General features: G+C 39.2%; 2 protein-coding genes across 3 annotated transcripts in view; one reads left to right on the forward strand and one right to left on the reverse strand.

The window, feature by feature from the left end:
- Window positions 1-354: 354 nt before the first annotated feature.
- LOC310881258 (uncharacterized protein) lies at window positions 355-13515 on the reverse strand. Of its 2 annotated transcripts, none has more exons than XR_014572283.1 (4): window positions 10650-10829; window positions 10412-10446; window positions 6483-6572; window positions 355-651 (listed from the first exon to the last, which is right to left on the reverse strand). XR_014572283.1 is itself a non-coding variant. In XM_083798334.1 (4 exons), the coding sequence occupies exons 1-4, from the start codon at window positions 13201-13203 to the stop codon at window positions 500-502; spliced, it is 348 nt and encodes a 115-aa protein (XP_083654460.1). In that variant the 5' UTR covers window positions 13204-13515; the 3' UTR covers window positions 355-499. The 2 variants fall into 2 exon arrangements, 1 of the variants encoding a protein (XP_083654460.1); XM_083798334.1 differs by lacking the exon at window positions 10650-10829 and adding an exon at window positions 13133-13515.
- Window positions 13516-13542: 27 nt separating this feature from the next.
- The window catches only part of TRPC4 (transient receptor potential cation channel subfamily C member 4), a 160631-nt gene continuing 154799 nt past the window's right edge, over window positions 13543-19374 (forward strand). Inside the window, exon 1 of the mRNA XM_083798127.1 lies at window positions 13543-14149. The gene's annotated coding sequence lies outside the window, so the exon portion shown is untranslated. The remainder of the gene's footprint in view (window positions 14150-19374) is intronic.

Below are 19374 nucleotides of genomic sequence, written 5' to 3' on the forward strand. Positions count from 1 at the left end.
ATAGAAATGGTCAGTAATATAAATACATGGCCCAAAGTACTTGTATTGCCCATTTAGAGAAAATAAAATCAAGAAGAAATACATAAAACAGTTCTTAAGCATGCATGTGAGAGTTGCCATAATAAATTGGATAAGGTCTTTGTACAGGACCTGAATGAAGTAGTTAACATTACAAAATGAGGAATTAGTCTAGGCTTCAGGAAAGCTCTCTTTCAATACTGATAGTCAAGCACTAGAGTGATTTAGGTAGCAGGACTGGGGTATTTCCATCCGAAAAACAGTGCTGCACAAGCTCCTGTCAGGAATGTTTCAGGGGTGGGCAGTTCTGTTTTAGGATCCATTAGGTACCCTGACACAGAACTTCTGCTCCTTCTGAAAGCTCCAGACTGTTCCTCTCCAGTGAGACTCTGCAGTCACCAAGCCTGATGTGCTTCAGGACTTACAGATTCTAATGCAGAGCCTAAGGCTGAGCATCCTCACTTTGTAATAGTCCTTTCCTCTAGCAGTATAATTGTCCAGCTGCTTTTTTATTTTGAAGAACTTGCCCGTCGAAGCTGAAACAGATCTGAGTGCATTTCTCTGTTCCTCCATCATCACTGTGCCTCTCGGGGCTGCTTCTCTCCTCCTGGTTCCAGCAGCCTTCTCCTGTGGCTGCAACACAGTGACAAAGTGAGCAATGTCACCCATAAAGAGCACTTTTTCACCATGATAGGTGGTCTGTTTCCTGTCTAATAGCACAAATTAAAACCAGTGCTATCTGTATCTGGCACCGGCGCTGTCTTCTCACATGGCTGAGACTGGCAGAACAAAGAACTGTGAAATTTAAGGCTGAACTCCATGAAGAGGATTTCTACCCCATTTCTCTCCTGCAGGATTTCTCCAAAGTCCAAGAATAATCTAACTATACATGCTTTAAAAAACTTGCTTATTGAAAGGAAATGGCGTTATGCCTTTATTTTTACTCTACATGGATCATTTTACCAAAAGAAGTTTAACTGTAACCTAATTTTGGGGATCCTCAAGCTTCAATTCTAGCTCTGAAGAGTCAATGAAGCACTGTCTTCATTAGAAGAATTACACATATCTCAAGTAACATGCCAGCTATACTAAGAAGTGTTTTTAGGATGACCTCAGGGAATTAAACTGCTTTCAGTTTGAAAATTTATTACTAGTAAGAAAATACTAATGAAATATGTGTTTGCCTGACCCTTTAAGCTTGGCTAGTAAGTAAACATCACAAACTGTTTATATTAAAGAAAGCCATTTCAAAAGTAAATGTTAGTCACGTCAGTCCTTTTTTTCCATATCTCTTCTGTAAAAACTTCTCTAAATATGGTTGTTTCTTCTCTTGGGAAAACCCTGTTTGTGGAGGAAGTTTCTAGTAATACATTGTCATAGATAATAATAATAATTTAAAAATAAAATAGAAACAAGGCTTCAAAGCTGAGAACAATCTTTGATGTTACATTAACTCTTTCATTAACTGTAGTCAGGATTAAATATGGTCAGCTGACAGAAGAAAGATGGATGACAAATAATGGATATGTCAGAGCTCGATGCTATTGATCTTCTTTCCCCATTTATAAAAAAAATGGTCATAAAGAATTACAGGAAAATCCAGTTGCCAGTCCTGTAGCAAGCTGGTTATCTCTATAACAAAGCTGGAAAAATTCTGTATATAATTACTGTTGCTGTAATTTTGGACTGGGATTCCATATGCCTGTGTTCTGATCTCTCCCTTATCACTAGCCTTGTCTTGAAGAGGTTGCCATATTTGTGAATGCCACATCCCTGGAAGTGTTCAAGGCCAGGTGGGATGGAGCTTTGTGCAAACACATCTAGAGGAAAGAATCCCTGCCCATGGCAGGGGGATGATCTTTAAGGTCCCAAAACATTCTCTAATTCCATGTCGTCTTTTCACTAACAGTAACCTGTTAAGATTAAACATGCAGAAGGTTACTTTTAAAAGATTTATTGCCTCTAAATTAAATATATGAATTCCATGACTTGTCAGACCTCAGCAAGGTTTTTTTTTTTTTTTTTTTTTTTTTTCTCTCTAATAGAAACAAGACATAAGTGTCAGATTTACTTTTTAATCATTTTCATATTCAGCATTTTATATGGCTGGTATTGACTGTTTTGGAAACTGTTGTTTAGGAGACAAAGCAGGAAAAACGTTCTTTATTCATGTGTGAGATATGAAAGCAGCTAGTGCATAGGAAGTTTTTCTAGAGTGACAGATGAAACAGTTCGTACATTAAAACTAACTGATAAAAATACAAATATTTTAGCAGAGGGAAAGGTCTCTGTAGACTTAAAACTGTTACAGAAGTCACTACAAAGAAAGAAGGTTAACTAATAGTCACAAGATCTCTGATTTTTTTTTTTGATTTTTTTCCATAGTTCAAGTAATTTTTTAAGTTTGGAAAACTATTCATAAATTTTAACATGCATAATAAACCTAAAATTATTGAAAATAATGGCAATCAGTTGTATAAATGATACAATTACACAGAAGTATTTCCACCCACAAAATTATCTAGGAAGAAAAAAAAAAAAAAACACTTCTAGCAAACCATGAAATGATATTTTATGTATTTAAGCAAAGAATTTGGATAGTAGTGCAGAGTATAAAATCTCAACTAAAGTGACAGCATTATATTATTTCTGACAATCGATATGATGTCTCCAATGGTCAAAAAGGCACTTAATGATAAAGCTTTTGGATATTCTTATTCTGTTTTTGTTGTTGTTTTATAAAACCAGGTCTCCAAGTTCTTTTTCCATTAACTCCTACTGGATGAAAGTCAAGGATCATCTGTTACAAGTCATTATTAATAAAAGCATTGTGCTAGTTTACATAGGCACAGACTAATCTATTGCAATAAATATCCTTTGTTCAGTGAGTATGCTTATTTATTACCATTCTACAGCAACGTGTATAACTTACAAATAGTTGCCTTCCAAATAGACTTTCAACTCTAATCCAAATTATCCAAACAGCTGATTCAAATATTTTGCTCCCCTAGAGAAGCATTATGAGTAAAGTTGGAAGATTACTATAAACATGTCCTCATTATCTCTCATTTTGATATTAAAAATGTATTTAACTACATCTTCTTTTGTGTGCTTATCTCCTTAATAATTCTAGTTAACATATTCATAGTCAGGAATTTTCAGAAATTTAGTGAATTTAAGAGAATACAGCAGAGTATTTACAAAATCTAGATACTCATTACTGACCTTGAATGAACTGGAGTTATTGTAGAAAAACATTAAAGAGTGGAATTTGAACAAGTAATTAATGTCAAAGAGATGAAATAATCATTTCCCCATTTTGCTCAGTTCTATCTCTGATGTCTGCGTAACAGTGATTACAGTCTTTATAGACTCTGAGAAAGGCAATCCAGTAATTCCATTAAGAGTACACCATTGAGGGTAGAACAAGACAGTACAGGTCCAAAAGATATGAAAATCATATCCTGTTCCCTCACAGATATCTTCAGCTGAAAAATGGTGCCATTAAATGCAGTTGCTCCCTTATGGTATCTCTCTTAATTACTTATCCCATCTCCATATCTGACACATCTAAATTTTCTTACTGGAAGATGTAGTATACCTTCATCATCAGACCATGTTTAGGTTACAGGACCAGGAGACACGAACCACTGCTGTCTGATGAAGTCCTTACTAATATCAACTCCCAATTATGGTATAGTTTTATGGATGATGCAGAAGGGACCAATCCCCCACACATTCATAGACCACATGATGTCTAGAAAAAGAAGGATTCATTACTTATCAAACGAAATGAATCTTGACTTAAAGATTCCATCTGAGGTAACACAAATCCAGCTTACTCTATACACTATGGATATCATTTTTGTAAATTCCTCTTTCCAAGTTGCAACTTTTCTTACATGTCCTTTTCCAAAGGACCATGTTCAGTTGTGTTTCTTTGGTCTGCAAGGATGGGATTCATTGCAGATGTTTATATGATGGCTAAAAGTGGTGTTCTATTTTTGTAGTCATTGAAGAAAAACAGGCAGTCCTATGGCAAGATTCATTTTATCTATGAAAATATATGCCGAAACATTTTGTCTGCATATGCAAGGAAGTGCCTTACGCAGACGTCTGTACTGTAGATGTTTAGCATCTGGTTGGGTGGATCTCACCAGAGGTCCTAGGAACTGCATACAAACTAGGCACCCATGAAAGCAGGATCTGAGCATCACATTAAGTACCAGACTATCCTGGGATACAGACTCTTCAAGATCTCATGGAGATGACAGTTTGACTGTCATACATCTCTATTTTCTTGATCCCCAGTAGCGATCCCACCATAGCATTGATGGAATATAAACTCTTCTTGTCTACATCAGTCAGCCTTCCTGCAGCAAGAGCAGCAGTGACCAGAAGCAGCAAGCAGACACAACAAAGCTACTATCCCTTGATTCTACAGTTGGTGATTAAGTGACAAGAGCTCTGTGCACAAAGCTCTGTGCACTAAGACACACCTATACAAAACACAGAGAGGTGACATCCTATACCACAGACTTTCACCAAAGCATATCAAACTAAGATCTATGATAATTTTACAGTGAGTACAGTGCCAGAAAAATTACCAAACTGAAATAAAATACTGGCAAGCTTCAATAAAAACGAAAATACCTAGATACATACATACACATGATACTTATTTCTCAACAAGAACATACATGATTTCTGTTCTTTGGCTTAGAATTGAGCATGAAACTCTATAAACCAAAGGTGTGTGTAAGAAAAGGGTGTGTAAAAAAAAAAAAAGAGAGAGAAGGGTAGAATTAATTCTTTGTTTGAGCCTATTTCCTACCTTACGCAGATGTGTATGAATAAAATGATGTGCACCTTGCACATCTGTGCAGTGATTGCAAATTGTCTCTATAGCACCATCTATCGGTCTTTCATTGATGGTAAATCATACTACGGTAAACACACACCTAGAAACTATACACCTCATGGCTGAGAATATTAATACTCCCATACTTTCTGAATGCTTGTTCTTCCCTTCCCCCTGCCCAGCTTCTGTCACTTCTCTTGAGCTAATAATTATGGGCAAAACACACTAGAGTAATGGGAAAATAATGGTATCCATTTAATGCAGGAAAAATAGAAGTTCCCTCTCTCAGGATTACTCATTAAGCAGCGTTCTGAAAATCTATGCAACAAATTATCTTGTTTTTCTGTTGCTCATAATCAAATATTAAGTAAATTTCTTTCTGGGTTTAACACTGCTTGGAGAATATATACCAAAAATGTAGCTAAATACTGCATTAAGCAATTTAAAATCCAACAAGACCATTTGATATTCTTCTGTCACACACAAAAACACACAAAAAATATTTAAAAAACTACCAAAGTACTCTAAAATGATAATAATAATAAAAACATGAGTTAATTCTCTTTTGGTTTATTTCTGCCTAGCTATATACAAGCATAAAAGATCTGGCAAAAGAAATTATTTCCAATTGTTAAATGAAAGTAACTTCAACCTCTAAACATTCTTTGTTACCTTCCTAATACCCTCTGACTTTTCTAAGCTCACTAATATGATCTGCTATAAAAAAAAATAATTATATATATATATGTATATATACGCGCACACACATATAATCAGTAAGCTTAACTAGTAGGGTGTCTCAGTATGCATAGCAAGACTGGATATCAGAAATATTTTATACACAGAAATAATCTTCTTCCAGTGTTTTACATTCACGAAAACATCTGAAATAAAGATTAACTACTGTTATCTAAAATGCAGAATCAGTGCAGCATCCACTGTGGGCAAGTCTCTTGTTGTTACCATTGTTACTATTTACAGGGGGTTTAATAGCTTTACAGACATTTATGATTTCCTCCTAGATACTGACTGCACAGTAATAATGTTCTGATAAAAAAAAAATAAAAAAATGATTGCCACATCACATGTAAGAAAAACGAATATCAGAAAAAACACAAAAGAAGCATTTACAAGGTAGGAACAGAACTGATATTTCAAGCCTGAATATCTTCCTTCCCCTTCTTGTTCTAGTGTCCTTCTGCAAATGACTGAATTTTATATTCTGTGTCTCAGGTTTTAGATACCTTCAACACATCCCACCACCAAGCTGAACTGTTGTTATTCTTCAGACAGTAGGAAACAGAACATTAGTATACTGTAAAAGCCATTCATTTCTAAAAGCATGTCCCTTTTTGATGCATTAAAAGCATTACTGGTGGATTTCTTTGTCTGATGGAGAGAGAAGCAGAAGAATCATGTGGGGTTAATATTTATATGTGTATTTATTAAAGTTTGAGTAATTAGTCTATGATTTGCTTTTAAAACAGTTTAGTATCAATATCCGTTACAAATAGAGGTCAAAGAAAAATATCAAAATGTTAGCTGGGAAAAAAAAAAAAAAAAGGAAGTGAAAAACTAATGCTAAGACAGAACAGTGGAACACCTGGTTGGTGGGATATCCCAGTTGCTCTTCTGGGTGGGTGCGGATCTGCTGTCAGACATCTGCTGACCCTGTGTGGACCTCCACAATACCCTAAGGAATAAAACGTGGCCTATGGTTAGGCATATTAATCCTCATTTAAAGTCCTATTGTCCTAGAACATAATGGGCACAACCTGCATTTACGTACATTACTGTCCTATTAACTTTCATGAGATTCTATCTGAAGGATAGAGTTCACCATTTCCATACATAAAGGCCAGGACAGAAACATTTGCTCTCTTAAGCTACATATGCTTCCAAATTTGAGTCACACTGTTCAAATGGCATCTGAGAGTGCAAACAGATTGGCTGCATGTGTCTTTTAAAAGCATGAAAACTCAATTTCCCAAAATGTCATATAAAAAAAGGGGTACAGTAAGCTTTGGAGAAAAATGTCTCATTATGGCCACTTAGAGAATCCTAAAATAGGAAAAAAAGCTACTCCCAGGAAAAGGCTCACGAGTATCAAAAATAAAGATTCCACAGTTTCCTGAAGTGAAATCTTCCACTGTTTAACTCCTTTTTTATAGTCTGAAACATCCTACTTATGATTAAGCTTAGATTTTCCTTGCTAAAATCCAAAGTTTACTTTACTCCTCTACCTGGTGAATATGCTAGCTGTCTTTTTACAATTATTTTTTATACAACTATAAACTATGTAATTATATAACTATAGTTTAAAGGCATCTTTTCTTACACAGACCAAGCCAAATACATTGAAACATTTCTGAAAGGTGACCTGGCCTCTAGTCTCTCTGCATTTATTTATGTTTTTCCTAACACCACTATCAAACATGAAGTCCAAAGCTGATGTAAAGTGATGCTTAGGTAGAGCAGAACAACGATTTCTCATGTGTCGTAACTTCTCATTAGTTCTTGCTAATATATTCTGAAAGCCTATGGCATTCTTGCAGTTATCGCTTTTAAAAAAAAAAATTATTACTATTTGCAATAGCTTTGGTATGGCTGCCTCTCCCTCTCTCCCTGAGTGTATGTTCCACTAAAATCTCCAAGCCTTTCTTTCCAGTCATCTAAGGTTGTCACCACCTCCTTTTCTTTCCCTTCCTTTTTTTTTTTTTTTTTTAAGTACATTGCAATTACTCCACTGTTTATTATTTCAAAGTCTCTTTTATCAGATTTGTCTGAAGGGCCTCCATCTGCATTTTCAGTCGTTTCTCTCCATTAAGACAGAATAAAACCTAGTTATACACTCTAAGTATTGAAGATGCAAAGCCACATCTCCAAAAAGTTTCCAGAAAAGATTCCATTACTTTTTTTTTTTGATTGCTTAAGGTGTTCAATGACTTCTTCTCTCAAATTGATAATGTGAGCTAAATTTGGTTAAACATTTCTTTTGAAACCCTGTTCATTCTCCTTCTAGAAACTTTTGTCGTATGTCATCTCTTTCAGAAGATCATAAACACATTTCTGGTAATGCAATGTTGTCTTTTTTTTTCTCCTGACTTTCTTTCCTGAACAGCCTGTACCCTTCTATATCAACACTCCAGTCCTTTGATTTATCCTACAAAGTCTCTGTCTTGCCAATTAAGTTATAGCTTTGTTTGTGCAGCAAGACATCTCGTTCTTTCTGTTTATTCCCCATACTCTTAGAGATACCTAAAACATTTGGCTAGTTGCCCTGGAATTCTGTTTCTTGATTACCTTTATCTCCCAGTTGAAATATCCCATTTGTTTCCACAATTTCAAACCTTTTACCAAGTTACCATCCTCATAAACACAGGTAAAGGTTTCAGCTCTTTCAGAAAATGAGAAAGGGATCATTGCTTAGGTTTGTTTTCTATTCCTTTTCAACAAAATTACCTTTTCCATCACTGTCTTAATGCTTTTGTCATGCAGTTGTAAGGATCATGATTCATACACCTGATTTTATGTATCTCTAATGCTGGCATTCACATGTGAGATAGGGATCTTATCTCCTACTACAGCCAAGAGGAACTGAGTGTGGATTCAGGTGCCTGTGCCTAGGTGTCCAATGCCCTGTGAGATGCCGCAGAGCATCTCAGAAAAGATACAGGTCACCTGTAAGAGTAGATCTTATTAAAACAAAGTGAAACAAATCCCACTTGCCCACCTACTGCAGATGTCTTGTAGAGGCTTGGGAACCTCAGACAGCATGAGGCACCTCTGTTTTGGTGTCTGCTCCCTTTCAGTATGGCGCTTAGAGTATTCAGCATATCCTGAAGTCAAAATCCATATTCAAAGATGAACTTTTCTATAAGATTCCTTAACTGTATTGAATAGAGTTCTACTGACTCTAGAGGGAGCGTAAGATGCTCATCAGTTCAAATATGTACACCTAAATTCAGATGTCTCTAATCTGGAGCTGAATCCCAATCTAGCACTGGATTTGTTCCATTACATCTGTGTTTTACTAAAACTACTAAAAGACTGTGTCAAAAATAAATAAATAAATAGATCAAAAAGGCAACAGCTGGGTCTTCTGAAAGAATATAAGGGCTTACTGGAAAGCACAGACATCTGAGAATAATCATGGAGGACAAAAACTAAACGGCTTTGAAAAACACTAAAAATTTAAATGATGTCATTCTACTATTCATTAAAATATAGCAAAAGAGCCAATTATTGTACCAATTTCCACCCTCTGATGTCAGAAAAATAAGTATAAATAATTCTAAAACTCAGGGTAAGAGAACAAAGGAGAAAAAGGTTATAGCATGCTAGTGAAAATAAGAAATGTGAATTCTGGAGAACAGAAAAATGTAGTTAGGTAAAGGAAGTTTAATTGCTTGCTGTCCATTAAAAATATGAAATTTTAAATAGTAACGAAATGAGAAGTCTATGTAGAATTCTGCAAGTCCCTAATGTAAGCTGAAAAAAATAAATAATAAAGTAGTAATTTAGCTCCTAATAAAGCTAAGAGACCTGTATCCCTCTATTAAAATATGAGAAACAATTATTCTCTTACCTGAACAGCATGGAACTCTGGAGGAGGTCACATGAAGACCTGCACTATATATGTCATGACTTGACACTAAAGTTGACGAAATACCAAAATTTGGTACTGGATTTTTTTTTCAGTGGTTAGTTTGTGTTTTACCCTGTCGATATTTTTATTACTACAGTGAAACACCCAACCAACTAACCAAACCAAGCCAAAACCAACAAACAAACAAACAAACACAGTTCCAGATTCTAGAACAGTTTGGGATAGAAAAAAAGGCTGAGCCTAATAGTCCCACAGCTGAGATCGGTACTTGCCTGCTTTAAGGACTATTTATTCTCATCCCCAGATCAACATCTCACCTTCTACTTATCCTTCCCTTCACATGTTCCTATCACTTTCTCTCATGGCCCTTTTCTCTCTGTTGTTCACAAGAACAATTTATACCCCAAACATTCCCAATAAATGCTTAATTAAAAATGAAATATTTATGCTGTTTTTTTTTTTAATTTTTTTTCTCCATTCCTTTCACATTTTTTTTTAATGTTCTTCAATCATTCAATAAACAGAATCTCTTTTTCTCAAGTCTATAGTCTAGGAAACTTTAGTTTTGACTAAAGTACATAAATGGCAATACACTGAGTTATGTGGACGGAAAAGACTGAAGAGTATGGAATGCCTGGTGTGGGCTGGCAAGAACAATTTACCATTTGCAAAAAGTTCTGGCTGGGGGAACTGCATGGCCTATAACAATAGAACTAATTGAACTAACTTGTTACAGATTTCCTAAATTAGAGTAATACAGAGAAAAAATGATAATCTGTATTTTTTCTAACAATGTAGTCTCCAAAACAAATGTAGAAAAATTCTAAACTGCAACAAGACATATTACTGTACTTTGTGATTTCAAGTTACATTATTTCTAATGGGTAATATATCAATAGAACCATACTTAAAATTATACTTACACAATAGAGACCTGAGGAAATCTTCCTCCATTATCCTAAATTAATAAAAAATAAAATTCATTTTAATTAATTGACTAGATTATTTCAAATACTTGCTGTAACTTTTTTTTCTAATGCATATAAATTTTCCTCTTAGTAAAAATGATCCTTTACACTTTCATGCTAATATTAAGAAAAGCTTTCATTGATACAAAAAGAAAAGAATCTGAGAGAGAAGAATATTAGTGATACTTTTTACCTGGCACTGAGCAAACCTGACTAGCATTTCTGCTGTGCTTTTTCTTTCCTTACAGACATAAAAATAATGAGCTATTTCTTCGGGTAAGCTGATTCAGCTTCACTGGTTTTGATAAAGCTATCCTGTCTCACACCTGCTGCAGATGTTCTTACCTGTAGCCAATGATATTGCAAGGCTAAATCAATTATCATTTGCTAAATTTGCAGCTTTCTCTTATTTTTCAAACTTCCTTTAATCTTTTTTTTTTTTTTTTTCCCTGTGTTTAGTGGTTCGTGAAATAAAATACACCCTAGTAATATTCACACAAACTGCAGAAAGAAGGGGGAAAAAGCAGCATGGTTGGTATTGCAGATACATAAAATTTAGCTGAACTGAAAATGATCAGCTGCTGGGCATTCATCAGTAGGTGTTCTTAGGAAAGTGGTATAACGGGAGTGGTAGAAATGCACGTCCCAAGGGAAACGTAATTTGGTGTGACACTGTGCACAGATAACGGAAGGCCCAGCCGTGCTGTTACAGCATAACCTCTAAAGCCGCAGTATGTGTTACACATTTCACAGAATATTTAATTTTCTCCCTATACCACTCTCTCCCTGATACAGTACCTACTGCTGAGAAACATTTGGCGCCTAGATACATGCTGGGAATAAAATATACTAACATATATTCAGGACATTGCAAAGATCCAGACACCACTGTCCTGAATCCTGAATAAATTTCTATTTACTTTGTTTTCTTCTGAGTAAGACCGCAGAGATTTTATCTGAACATTAGTTTTATTGGGAATTATAAGCACTGGCAAGACCCACAGGAGACTGCTAATGGGTTATCATATGTAAAATGCCAGAAACCGTAAAACACATTGATAGTGCCATATTGCTTTCACCCCTGAAAAGAAGAAATGTCATGATACACATAAAAAGGCATAGGAAATACTGTTAATTATAGAGGTATTTGCTAGTGATAAATTAAACACGATACACTCAAAATAGAACTTTGCTTCTCAAGATCTAATAAGGAAATGTGTAGGGAAAAAAATGCTCTGCTCTTGGAAGTGAGCATCAAAAACCTCTGAAAGTTTTGTCTACAATTCCAGTGTGTAGTAATGCAGTCTAATCTCACTAGTGATGATAGCAGCCGATGAATTCATGCACAAGGTGTACAAATACTCCAGCAAGATCTAGATCAGCTCTCAGTAGCAGTTCCAATGTAATCTAAAACGGTGTAGTCTTTTCTGTACTTCACTGCAGATTGTCATTGTCTCTATGGGGTACCTCTACTTCTCTCTCCCTGTCTTTGAATGGATTTGGGGTGTACGACTATGTGTCTGTGTATATATAGAGAGATAAACGCTTATATGCATGAGTGTGTACTAGAATGAGTGGATCAGCTTACCAGAGCAGCTGCTTTTGGCATTTGATCTGTACTTGAATCAACACAAGTTGATCTCATGAGTGCAATTAACATCTCTCAGGAAGAGCCAGGCAGAGACCTGTTACAACGTGTCTGGATTGCGCACTACACTGCTCAGTGGCACCAGGCTGTTTTCTGAGGGGCTCCCCAAAGGCGCTATGTTCTGCCAAAATCTTAACAGTAACTAATTTGGGGCACATCTGAAATATGTATCACAGTGGTTCACCCAGGAGCGCTCTGATACAGAGGCTCGGTGCTGCAACCGTGATAGTCCCAGAGCAGAGTTAATCTGGCATTTTCACCGCTCAGCTCCTGCTGAGCAGTGATGCAGAGTGGCTGCATCATCGCTTCCTTTTTCTCTGCTGCCCGTGGAGGTCTGGTGCTTGTACAAATAGCTGCCATCGAAAGCGGTGCATCTGGCAGTTGCTTAACGCTTGCTGTAATGGCATTTCCAGGCGTGTGCTCTTGCCTGCTTCATCAAGCGTTTCACGTCTCAGTGTGCTCAGGTCTCCGCTAGAGATGTGGGGTGATGCATTTCACATCATTTCACATTTTTTTGCATCCCCTCTCCCCTCCTTGGACAGCTTTGCCCTGTCTCCTTCCCTTTGCTCCCCTGTGCTTATTTCCCTCTCCGCCTCCTCCCCCGCAACTCCTGCTGTTCCCGGGAGCCCGGGGGTGGAAGATAGCCATCCAGTGCTTCGGGCAAACTCGGGAAACGCTGAAGCGGTGCTTGGTGGTGGTGTATCCCTACGGACAGCAACAGTGTCAGGCCAGAGGCAACCCCCGGCCGGGGCGGTGCAGGCAGGGCCGGGGGGCTGCAGGGGCTGTTGGCCCAGGCCAGGGGTAGGACCCGACACCTGTGGGGCGGCAGGTGCCTGCCGTGCTCCGTGCCTGACCCCAACACGGGGACCGAGCCCCCGAAAAGGTCTCAAATAACTAAGTAAATAAATAAATAAATTTTTTGGTCGTGCTATCTCGGAAACTGGCTCAACACGCTGCGTCTTTTTCGTGCCATTTCTAAGCTCGTGTATGTCCTAATTTTAGGGAAAGGAAAAGTGAGGAAATGGTACCTAGCCTCCCTCTCTCCGCTCTGCTGTTGTGGATCCAGGCTCCGGCTCGGTCCCGCAAGTGCGGGATCCATCAAGTGCGACTCTTGGCCGGCCGGACCCGGCGGTGCCTGGGCAGGGAAAGGGGCAGGGACCCTTCCGGACAGGGCAGCAGCTCGGCGACAGCCCTGCTCGGAGCGGTCCAGGTCTTCCCCAAAGATGCGACAGCAAAGTTTGCAGTTACACCGTCCGGCGCGGTGCTTTCCTCGGCTCACCCATCACGCCCCCACCTCCCGATGGCCCTTTTCCCCTCTCCTCACCCCCCCGGGGGGACACTTCGGCGTGAGAGCAGCCAGGGCTCCGCCGAGAAACGGGGCCGGGGGGGTGCGCAGGAGCGCGGTGCGGCCGCGGGGGGGCGCGGGTGCGGGCGCCGGGGGCCGGCGGGGGCAGCGCCGCGGGGGCGGCGGCGGCGGCGGGAGGGGTCCCACGGAGGCAAACGGTGCCGCCGGCCGAGGAGAGAGCGCCGAGGAGGGAAAGCCCCGGTGTTTGCCCCTCCGTTGTCTCCTCGCCTTCATTCCTGCGCCTTTCCTCCCGCCCCACGCCTCGCAGAGCTGCGCTCCGGGGGGGGGGGGGAAGGAATAGTCGCGTCGGAAGGAGCGGGGACTTTTTGCAGGCAGCATGAGGCTCTCCGAGGCGGTGAGGAGATGCCGCACTGAGGAGCCGGGGATGAAGCTGCCTCTCATCTGTTGCACCGGTGCCGGGCGGCTGTCGCGGTCCCCTGGGCTGGGGGTGATGGAGACCCTCTAACTCGTGGGCGTGAGTCCGAGCGTCTGAGCGTGGGGGCAAAGATGAAGAAAATAAAGTAAGAAAAATAATGGGGGAAAGTGGCTGAGGCGGACGAGAGCCAGTGAACTAAAAAGAACACCTCTTAAAGGGATTTAACTTACAAAAAGGATTGAGAAGGGTACTGCCGAGGGAAAATGTGACCTGTTAAAGCTGTTGAAGGAAGATGCCGGCTGTCAACGCATGCACCTAAACCAAGTAAGTTCTCGTTAACTTTGTTATATTTTCCTTCTGAATCTTGAATTCCCTTCTTGTCCTTCTACCATAAATAAATAAATAAAAGTCCCCAGGACGGTCTGAGCCAACTTTTGCGCCGGCACAAGCACTGAACGATATTGCGCACCTCCTTGGTCACAGCCCAAGGGAGAATTAGGACCCTTTTCTTTCCCCTGTACATAATAAAGGTGTTTTTTTGTCTCGCAGCCACCACCGTGGGAAGCGGCATCCCTCGGTGGCTGGGTGAAGTGTGACACCTGCAGGACAGCTGAGCGCCCGGGGGCCTGGGGATGCCGGGCAGAGAGAGGGCAGGGGACGGCTCCCCGGCGGCTCAGAGCTGGACAAAGTCCCACATTTGTCCCCGGCTCCGGGCAAAAAGCGAGGGAGGCTGCAATGGGAGGTTCCCGGCCCCCCGAGGGGACCTCGCTCCCCGCAGAGAGCCGCGGTGCAGCCCGCAGGGAGCTTACTGGAAAGGTTGAGGTCGTCCTGCCGGGAAGGATCTCCTGCCTGGAGGATGGAGAAATGCGAGGTAGATAGGAGAGGAGCATGATAAAGCTCCTGGTGGGATTCATCCGTGAGTTAGGTTTACATTTGCAAGGTGCTCGCTGTTGGAGCGACAGGACAGAGGCCGTAGTCTTGTTGGAAAGAAGCAGCTGATGCCCTGGAACCGTAAACGCCGACAGAAAATTACACTCTACAAAAAGGCAGATTTGCAAAAATCGCTGCTATTGGAGAAACCTGCAGTCTTTTTAAGCTAATATATTTCCCCGTTTTTACAAGGAAATGTCATTTATCCACTTTTGTTTTACTGGACTCTGTTGAGTGATTTCCTGTTAGCATGGCAACCAAAAATTACATTTATCGAAGCATGCCTCAAAAGTGAGATGGCTCTACCAGTCCTAAAACACCTTTTAGGTGAAAGTAAATAAACCCACTTTCCAGTCTCTGCCTTTCTTCCCCAGAAGAGGCACTCCTGAAAAAATGGGTGAAAAGATGATAAAATGGAAATTGCATCTTGATTTCATTTAAGGAAGCAACACTTCTTTTTACAAGAATCAGTTCACGTATAGATTTTCTATAGCATACAGCAAGCACGGAATAGGAAATAGTAATTTTTAAGTCCTACATGCTAGATTAATGCCAACATTAGAGCACTTTTGAACACAATCTACTTGAAATTTGAAATGTAACTGTACTGCAGTGACATAGCACGTTTCAGTGTTTATGCTTCTTTTTCAAAACCCAGACCTTGATAGCTTAGCAAGGTTACTTATGGAAATATATAGATTTTTCTATGATTTTACCTCATTCACATAAGCAAGAATTTTACATACAGAGAAGCCAAACACGAGTGACACTACTTTACAACTGTCTTGGAATAGCAAATTCTGGATTTACAGAGGACCTAAGTTTACACCACTTCTTCAGGCAGGACTCGAAAATAGTCCTTTAATATCAAAACACCTGAAACTTTCATGACACTCTCATGTTTTTCTTTTGGTGTTACCTTCTATACTGAAAAAAAAAAAAAAAAAAAAGTTGTTTTTGCACAAGGATGAGATTTCTTACTACAGTTTTTGGTTTTCTTCTGTTGTTCAGACTTCGGAACAGATGAGGCTGTATTTGGAAACAGCAAAGCATAAACATACTTGTCTTTTAAATTTAACTTCAGCCACTTATTCTGACACTATATATAGTAGTCAATGCACTTAAAATAGCTCCAGAAAAAAATCTCATTTCTTCTTATCTCATCTTATTTAGAGCCAAATACTGCTAGTTGAAATTTATGTCAGTTGAGGTCACTCCAGATCTGGTATGATTTTGCTTCTTTTTGAGTATGCCCACTGCAAATACCGGGTCCTGATCAATGTAGCTCCACTCTTGGTGGAAGTGGATTTGCATTAATCCAGCATGGAAAGCCCATCAAGTTTATACTGGAGGACACATGTAGAGAAAACTATTAAGAGATTAGTTTTCAGCTTTGTGTATGTGTGTATTTTGCCTTAGGTGACAAGCAAAAATGAACATGACAGCGCCTCCTAACACCTGAGACCCTTCTCCATGCCAGTACACTGTTTGATCTGTCAGTTTTTTTCTGGGACGTGATTCATTGCGGTGAGGGGGCAAAATCAACAGGGAAAATCTTGTGTAGCATCTCTGCCTGATCTGCTACATTGGTGATTCTGGTAATCAGTGCTAAAAAGGACTGAATTCCTTTTCAAAATGATGAGTAAGTCAGCATGACTTGTCTTATGGAAAGGCAACGTAGAAGCAGGAAGAAAAGACAACCTATTTCAAGAAAAAGCAGATAAAAATATAGAAAGCATTGTTCTACTGAGATAATTTATTGGCTTTATGTATGTCAGATTTATCATTACCTTTTCTGTTCAGGTTTAAGGTGTATCGGGTTATAGTATGGTTATTTTATCAAGCATAATATTTTAAATTACTGAATTCATGTTGAAGATAAAACATCATTTATAAACCAGTTCTCCATTACCATGTTTGTTTCAACAAACAAAATTCCAGGAACTATCTGCTTAAGAAGCCCTGATTCCACTGAGCAAGATAAAAGACAGAGATGTGCCCTTACTCTAATTTTAAGTACTGGGGCATAGCATTAGTATAACACCAGCAACAAGGGTGCCAGGATCTTCATGCCTGTTGAGATTTGCTGCTGGAAAATAAATTCACATGATTAAAAAGATATTAATTGTTTTAGTTTATACAGTGAAAAAAGAGAAAGGCTGAACAAATTGAGTCTTCTTTTTGTAACAGATATCCATGCAAAAATCATTCATAGGTGCATTAGCTCTCTGTCAAATAGACTTTGAAAATGGTAAAGAGCAATGGTAATTGCTTTGCACAGTGAAGTTTACAAAGGAATTAAAGGATTTTAGTGTGCTGAACAAACAAAAAAAATATAATGCACCTTTTAAAATAAATCATTCTAATTTTTTTCTTAGGGCTGTTTTTTTTTTCTCCTTTTCATTTTATTTTTTAAATTTCTGTTTTATTCTCAACCACTTATTTCTAAAATAGGTAGTGACTGGTGTGGGACAAGAATTGAAAGGAACCTTCAATAAAAATTATATTTTTTTTACAGCTAAGCTATTTTTTTCCGTGACTGTGGGCTGAAGGAGGACAGGAAAAACTACTTCAGTTTGGGTGAATTTTACATGTATCAGGGAGTTTGAACCAGTCAAATTCAACCTGTAAAGTCTATGGCAACTTCTGCAATTGCTTGGTCATTGATTGAGCCTGTTCTGGATACACTCACCTGAAGAGCTTCTCTCATCCATGTACATGTCAGATGAACCATTTGAATATTATGGCAATAATATTATCTGGTATATTATGTAACACGTAGAGAGGGAAACAATAGATGGAGAAAGAGTTTCTCCTGGGATTTTCTGAAACAAATATTATGGGTTATTCCAGGGATACTTCCCACATACTGTGGAAAGCTTCTGAGGAGCAAACAGCCCTCCACAAGAACGCAAAGGCCCCATCCTATCAGTTGTGCATAGATGGTTGGTGAGCAGCCAAGCCTTGCGGTGGTGCCCTTGCACTCTTCCAGTCCTACCTCAACACATGCTTGTTTTCCATGCATGTGCCTGACGCATAAGTTCTTTTTTTTTTTTTTTTTTATGTGATTCCTTCTAATACCAGTTTTAAGAAACATCCTTATTGGCTCAGAGAAACGTAAAATTCATGCCATCTACACTCTCACTTAAGATCAGACAGGAAAAACAGTTCTATGGGCTCTTGCCCCTTGTGCCCTTGTGCCAGTTAGTCATGCAATGTGCATTTCAGTTGCCGATACAGAAGTACATCCTATCCTTTCAGTTGACTTAAGGTATGTTCCCTGACTGCCTACTGCCTCTTATTCTAGGAGGACACCAGTCTCTTATAGGTCATGTACCACACAGGCCAGCCTTTTGTGGTTACTTCTGATACCCTGAACTGATGCCTGAATTGACATGAAATACTTGTGTGTTGGCTACCGAATCCTTTCTCTCCTGGAGAAAGAAAGGCAGAAGACAAGAGTAAGCCATCCTCTGTACTTTTACATCTCCTTTGGAACAGAAAAAAAAAACATCCTCCGGGAGTGTCTACCTCTCTTTGCTCACTATGCAGAACTGAGATAAGAAACCTGCCTTCTTAAGCTGGGTTAGCTGAATCCCAGCTGTGTAGGGTGTACTGTGATAGTATAGCATGAAGATTGCTATAAGCAAACTAAAATGCAGGTGAAAAATAAAAGACATGCACATACATACACCAAACTGCTACGCTAACTTTGAAACAACCTGTAAATAGTGTGAATTTATGACTACTTGTTGGATGTACACTTCCGAATTGTTGCCACCTACTACCTCTGCAACCCATTTTCCTTACAGAGGATTCTTCAAAACATCATCTTATGCAAACTGTCAATAACAACCTAAAGCTTCTATCACTTTTTGGCTCGATGTCTGGTCTTATGTCCATCATAAAGAGGTAGCAACAGTCGAGAGAGACAATGATACTCTCTGTGATGGCCAAGTATCAGGGAAGATTACTAACCCAGGCCATAAGGCATGAGAGGAGCATCAGTGCAACTCTGCATTTACCCTCTCGAAAATATATGTGAAGCTGGCCTGGCCTGAGAGCCTGGGAGCTCCTTACAAGATGTGGGCATTCTGCCAGTAAGGACCTTCCTACGGTAGGTTCTGTGTTGGATTGACTGAAAATTCAATCTGCTCACTTTAACCATCATTTAATCAAAGTACCCGCTCACATCACAGGAAGTTAGCAATCCTAGGAAAATCAATGCAGTCTTCTGTTCATTAGATTAATGGACAGGCTTTTGCCTGTGTTCCTTTTGTGTTGCCATAAATCAGGAGAATACTAAAGGATATTTTTTTGAAGATTAAAACTGTAGTATTCCACAGCATAGAGACTGTCTTTAGTGGATTGGCAGTCTAATGTCAGACCTAAGTACTGGACTAAGAAGAGAGAGCACCAAATTTATTTCCAAGGAAAATTACATTGTTTTCTGAAATCAAACATTACATTTATTGGAAAAATTGAAATGCTTTAAATATAGTCTTTCCATTTTAAAAACTACAATCAATCAATTTAATTTTTGAGTAAAGGAATCGACAATAGGGTTGTAGCAGAAGATACAGGGTCATTTTATGTCTGATTTAAGATTAGCCCCAGTA

The sequence above is a fragment of the Anser anser genome, assembly GCF_964211835.1.
Source record: "Anser anser genome assembly, chromosome: 1".
Classification (NCBI taxonomy): domain Eukaryota; kingdom Metazoa; phylum Chordata; class Aves; order Anseriformes; family Anatidae; genus Anser; species Anser anser.

What these genes read in the sequence shown, in the direction of transcription:
- LOC310881258 (XM_083798334.1), bottom strand. Translation starts at nt 13,203, where the DNA reads ATGGATCCCGCACTTGCGGGACCGAGCCGGAGCCTGGATCCACAACAG. An exon ending in TTTCCTCAGGTCTCTATTGT is followed by an intron (nt 6,573 to 10,411) that starts GTAAGTATAATT and finishes TTTATTCCTTAG; the next exon opens with GGTATTGTGGAGGTCCACAC. An exon ending in TGGGATATCCCACCAACCAG is followed by an intron (nt 652 to 6,482) that starts GTGTTCCACTGT and finishes ACTGTGTTGCAG; the next exon opens with CCACAGGAGAAGGCTGCTGG.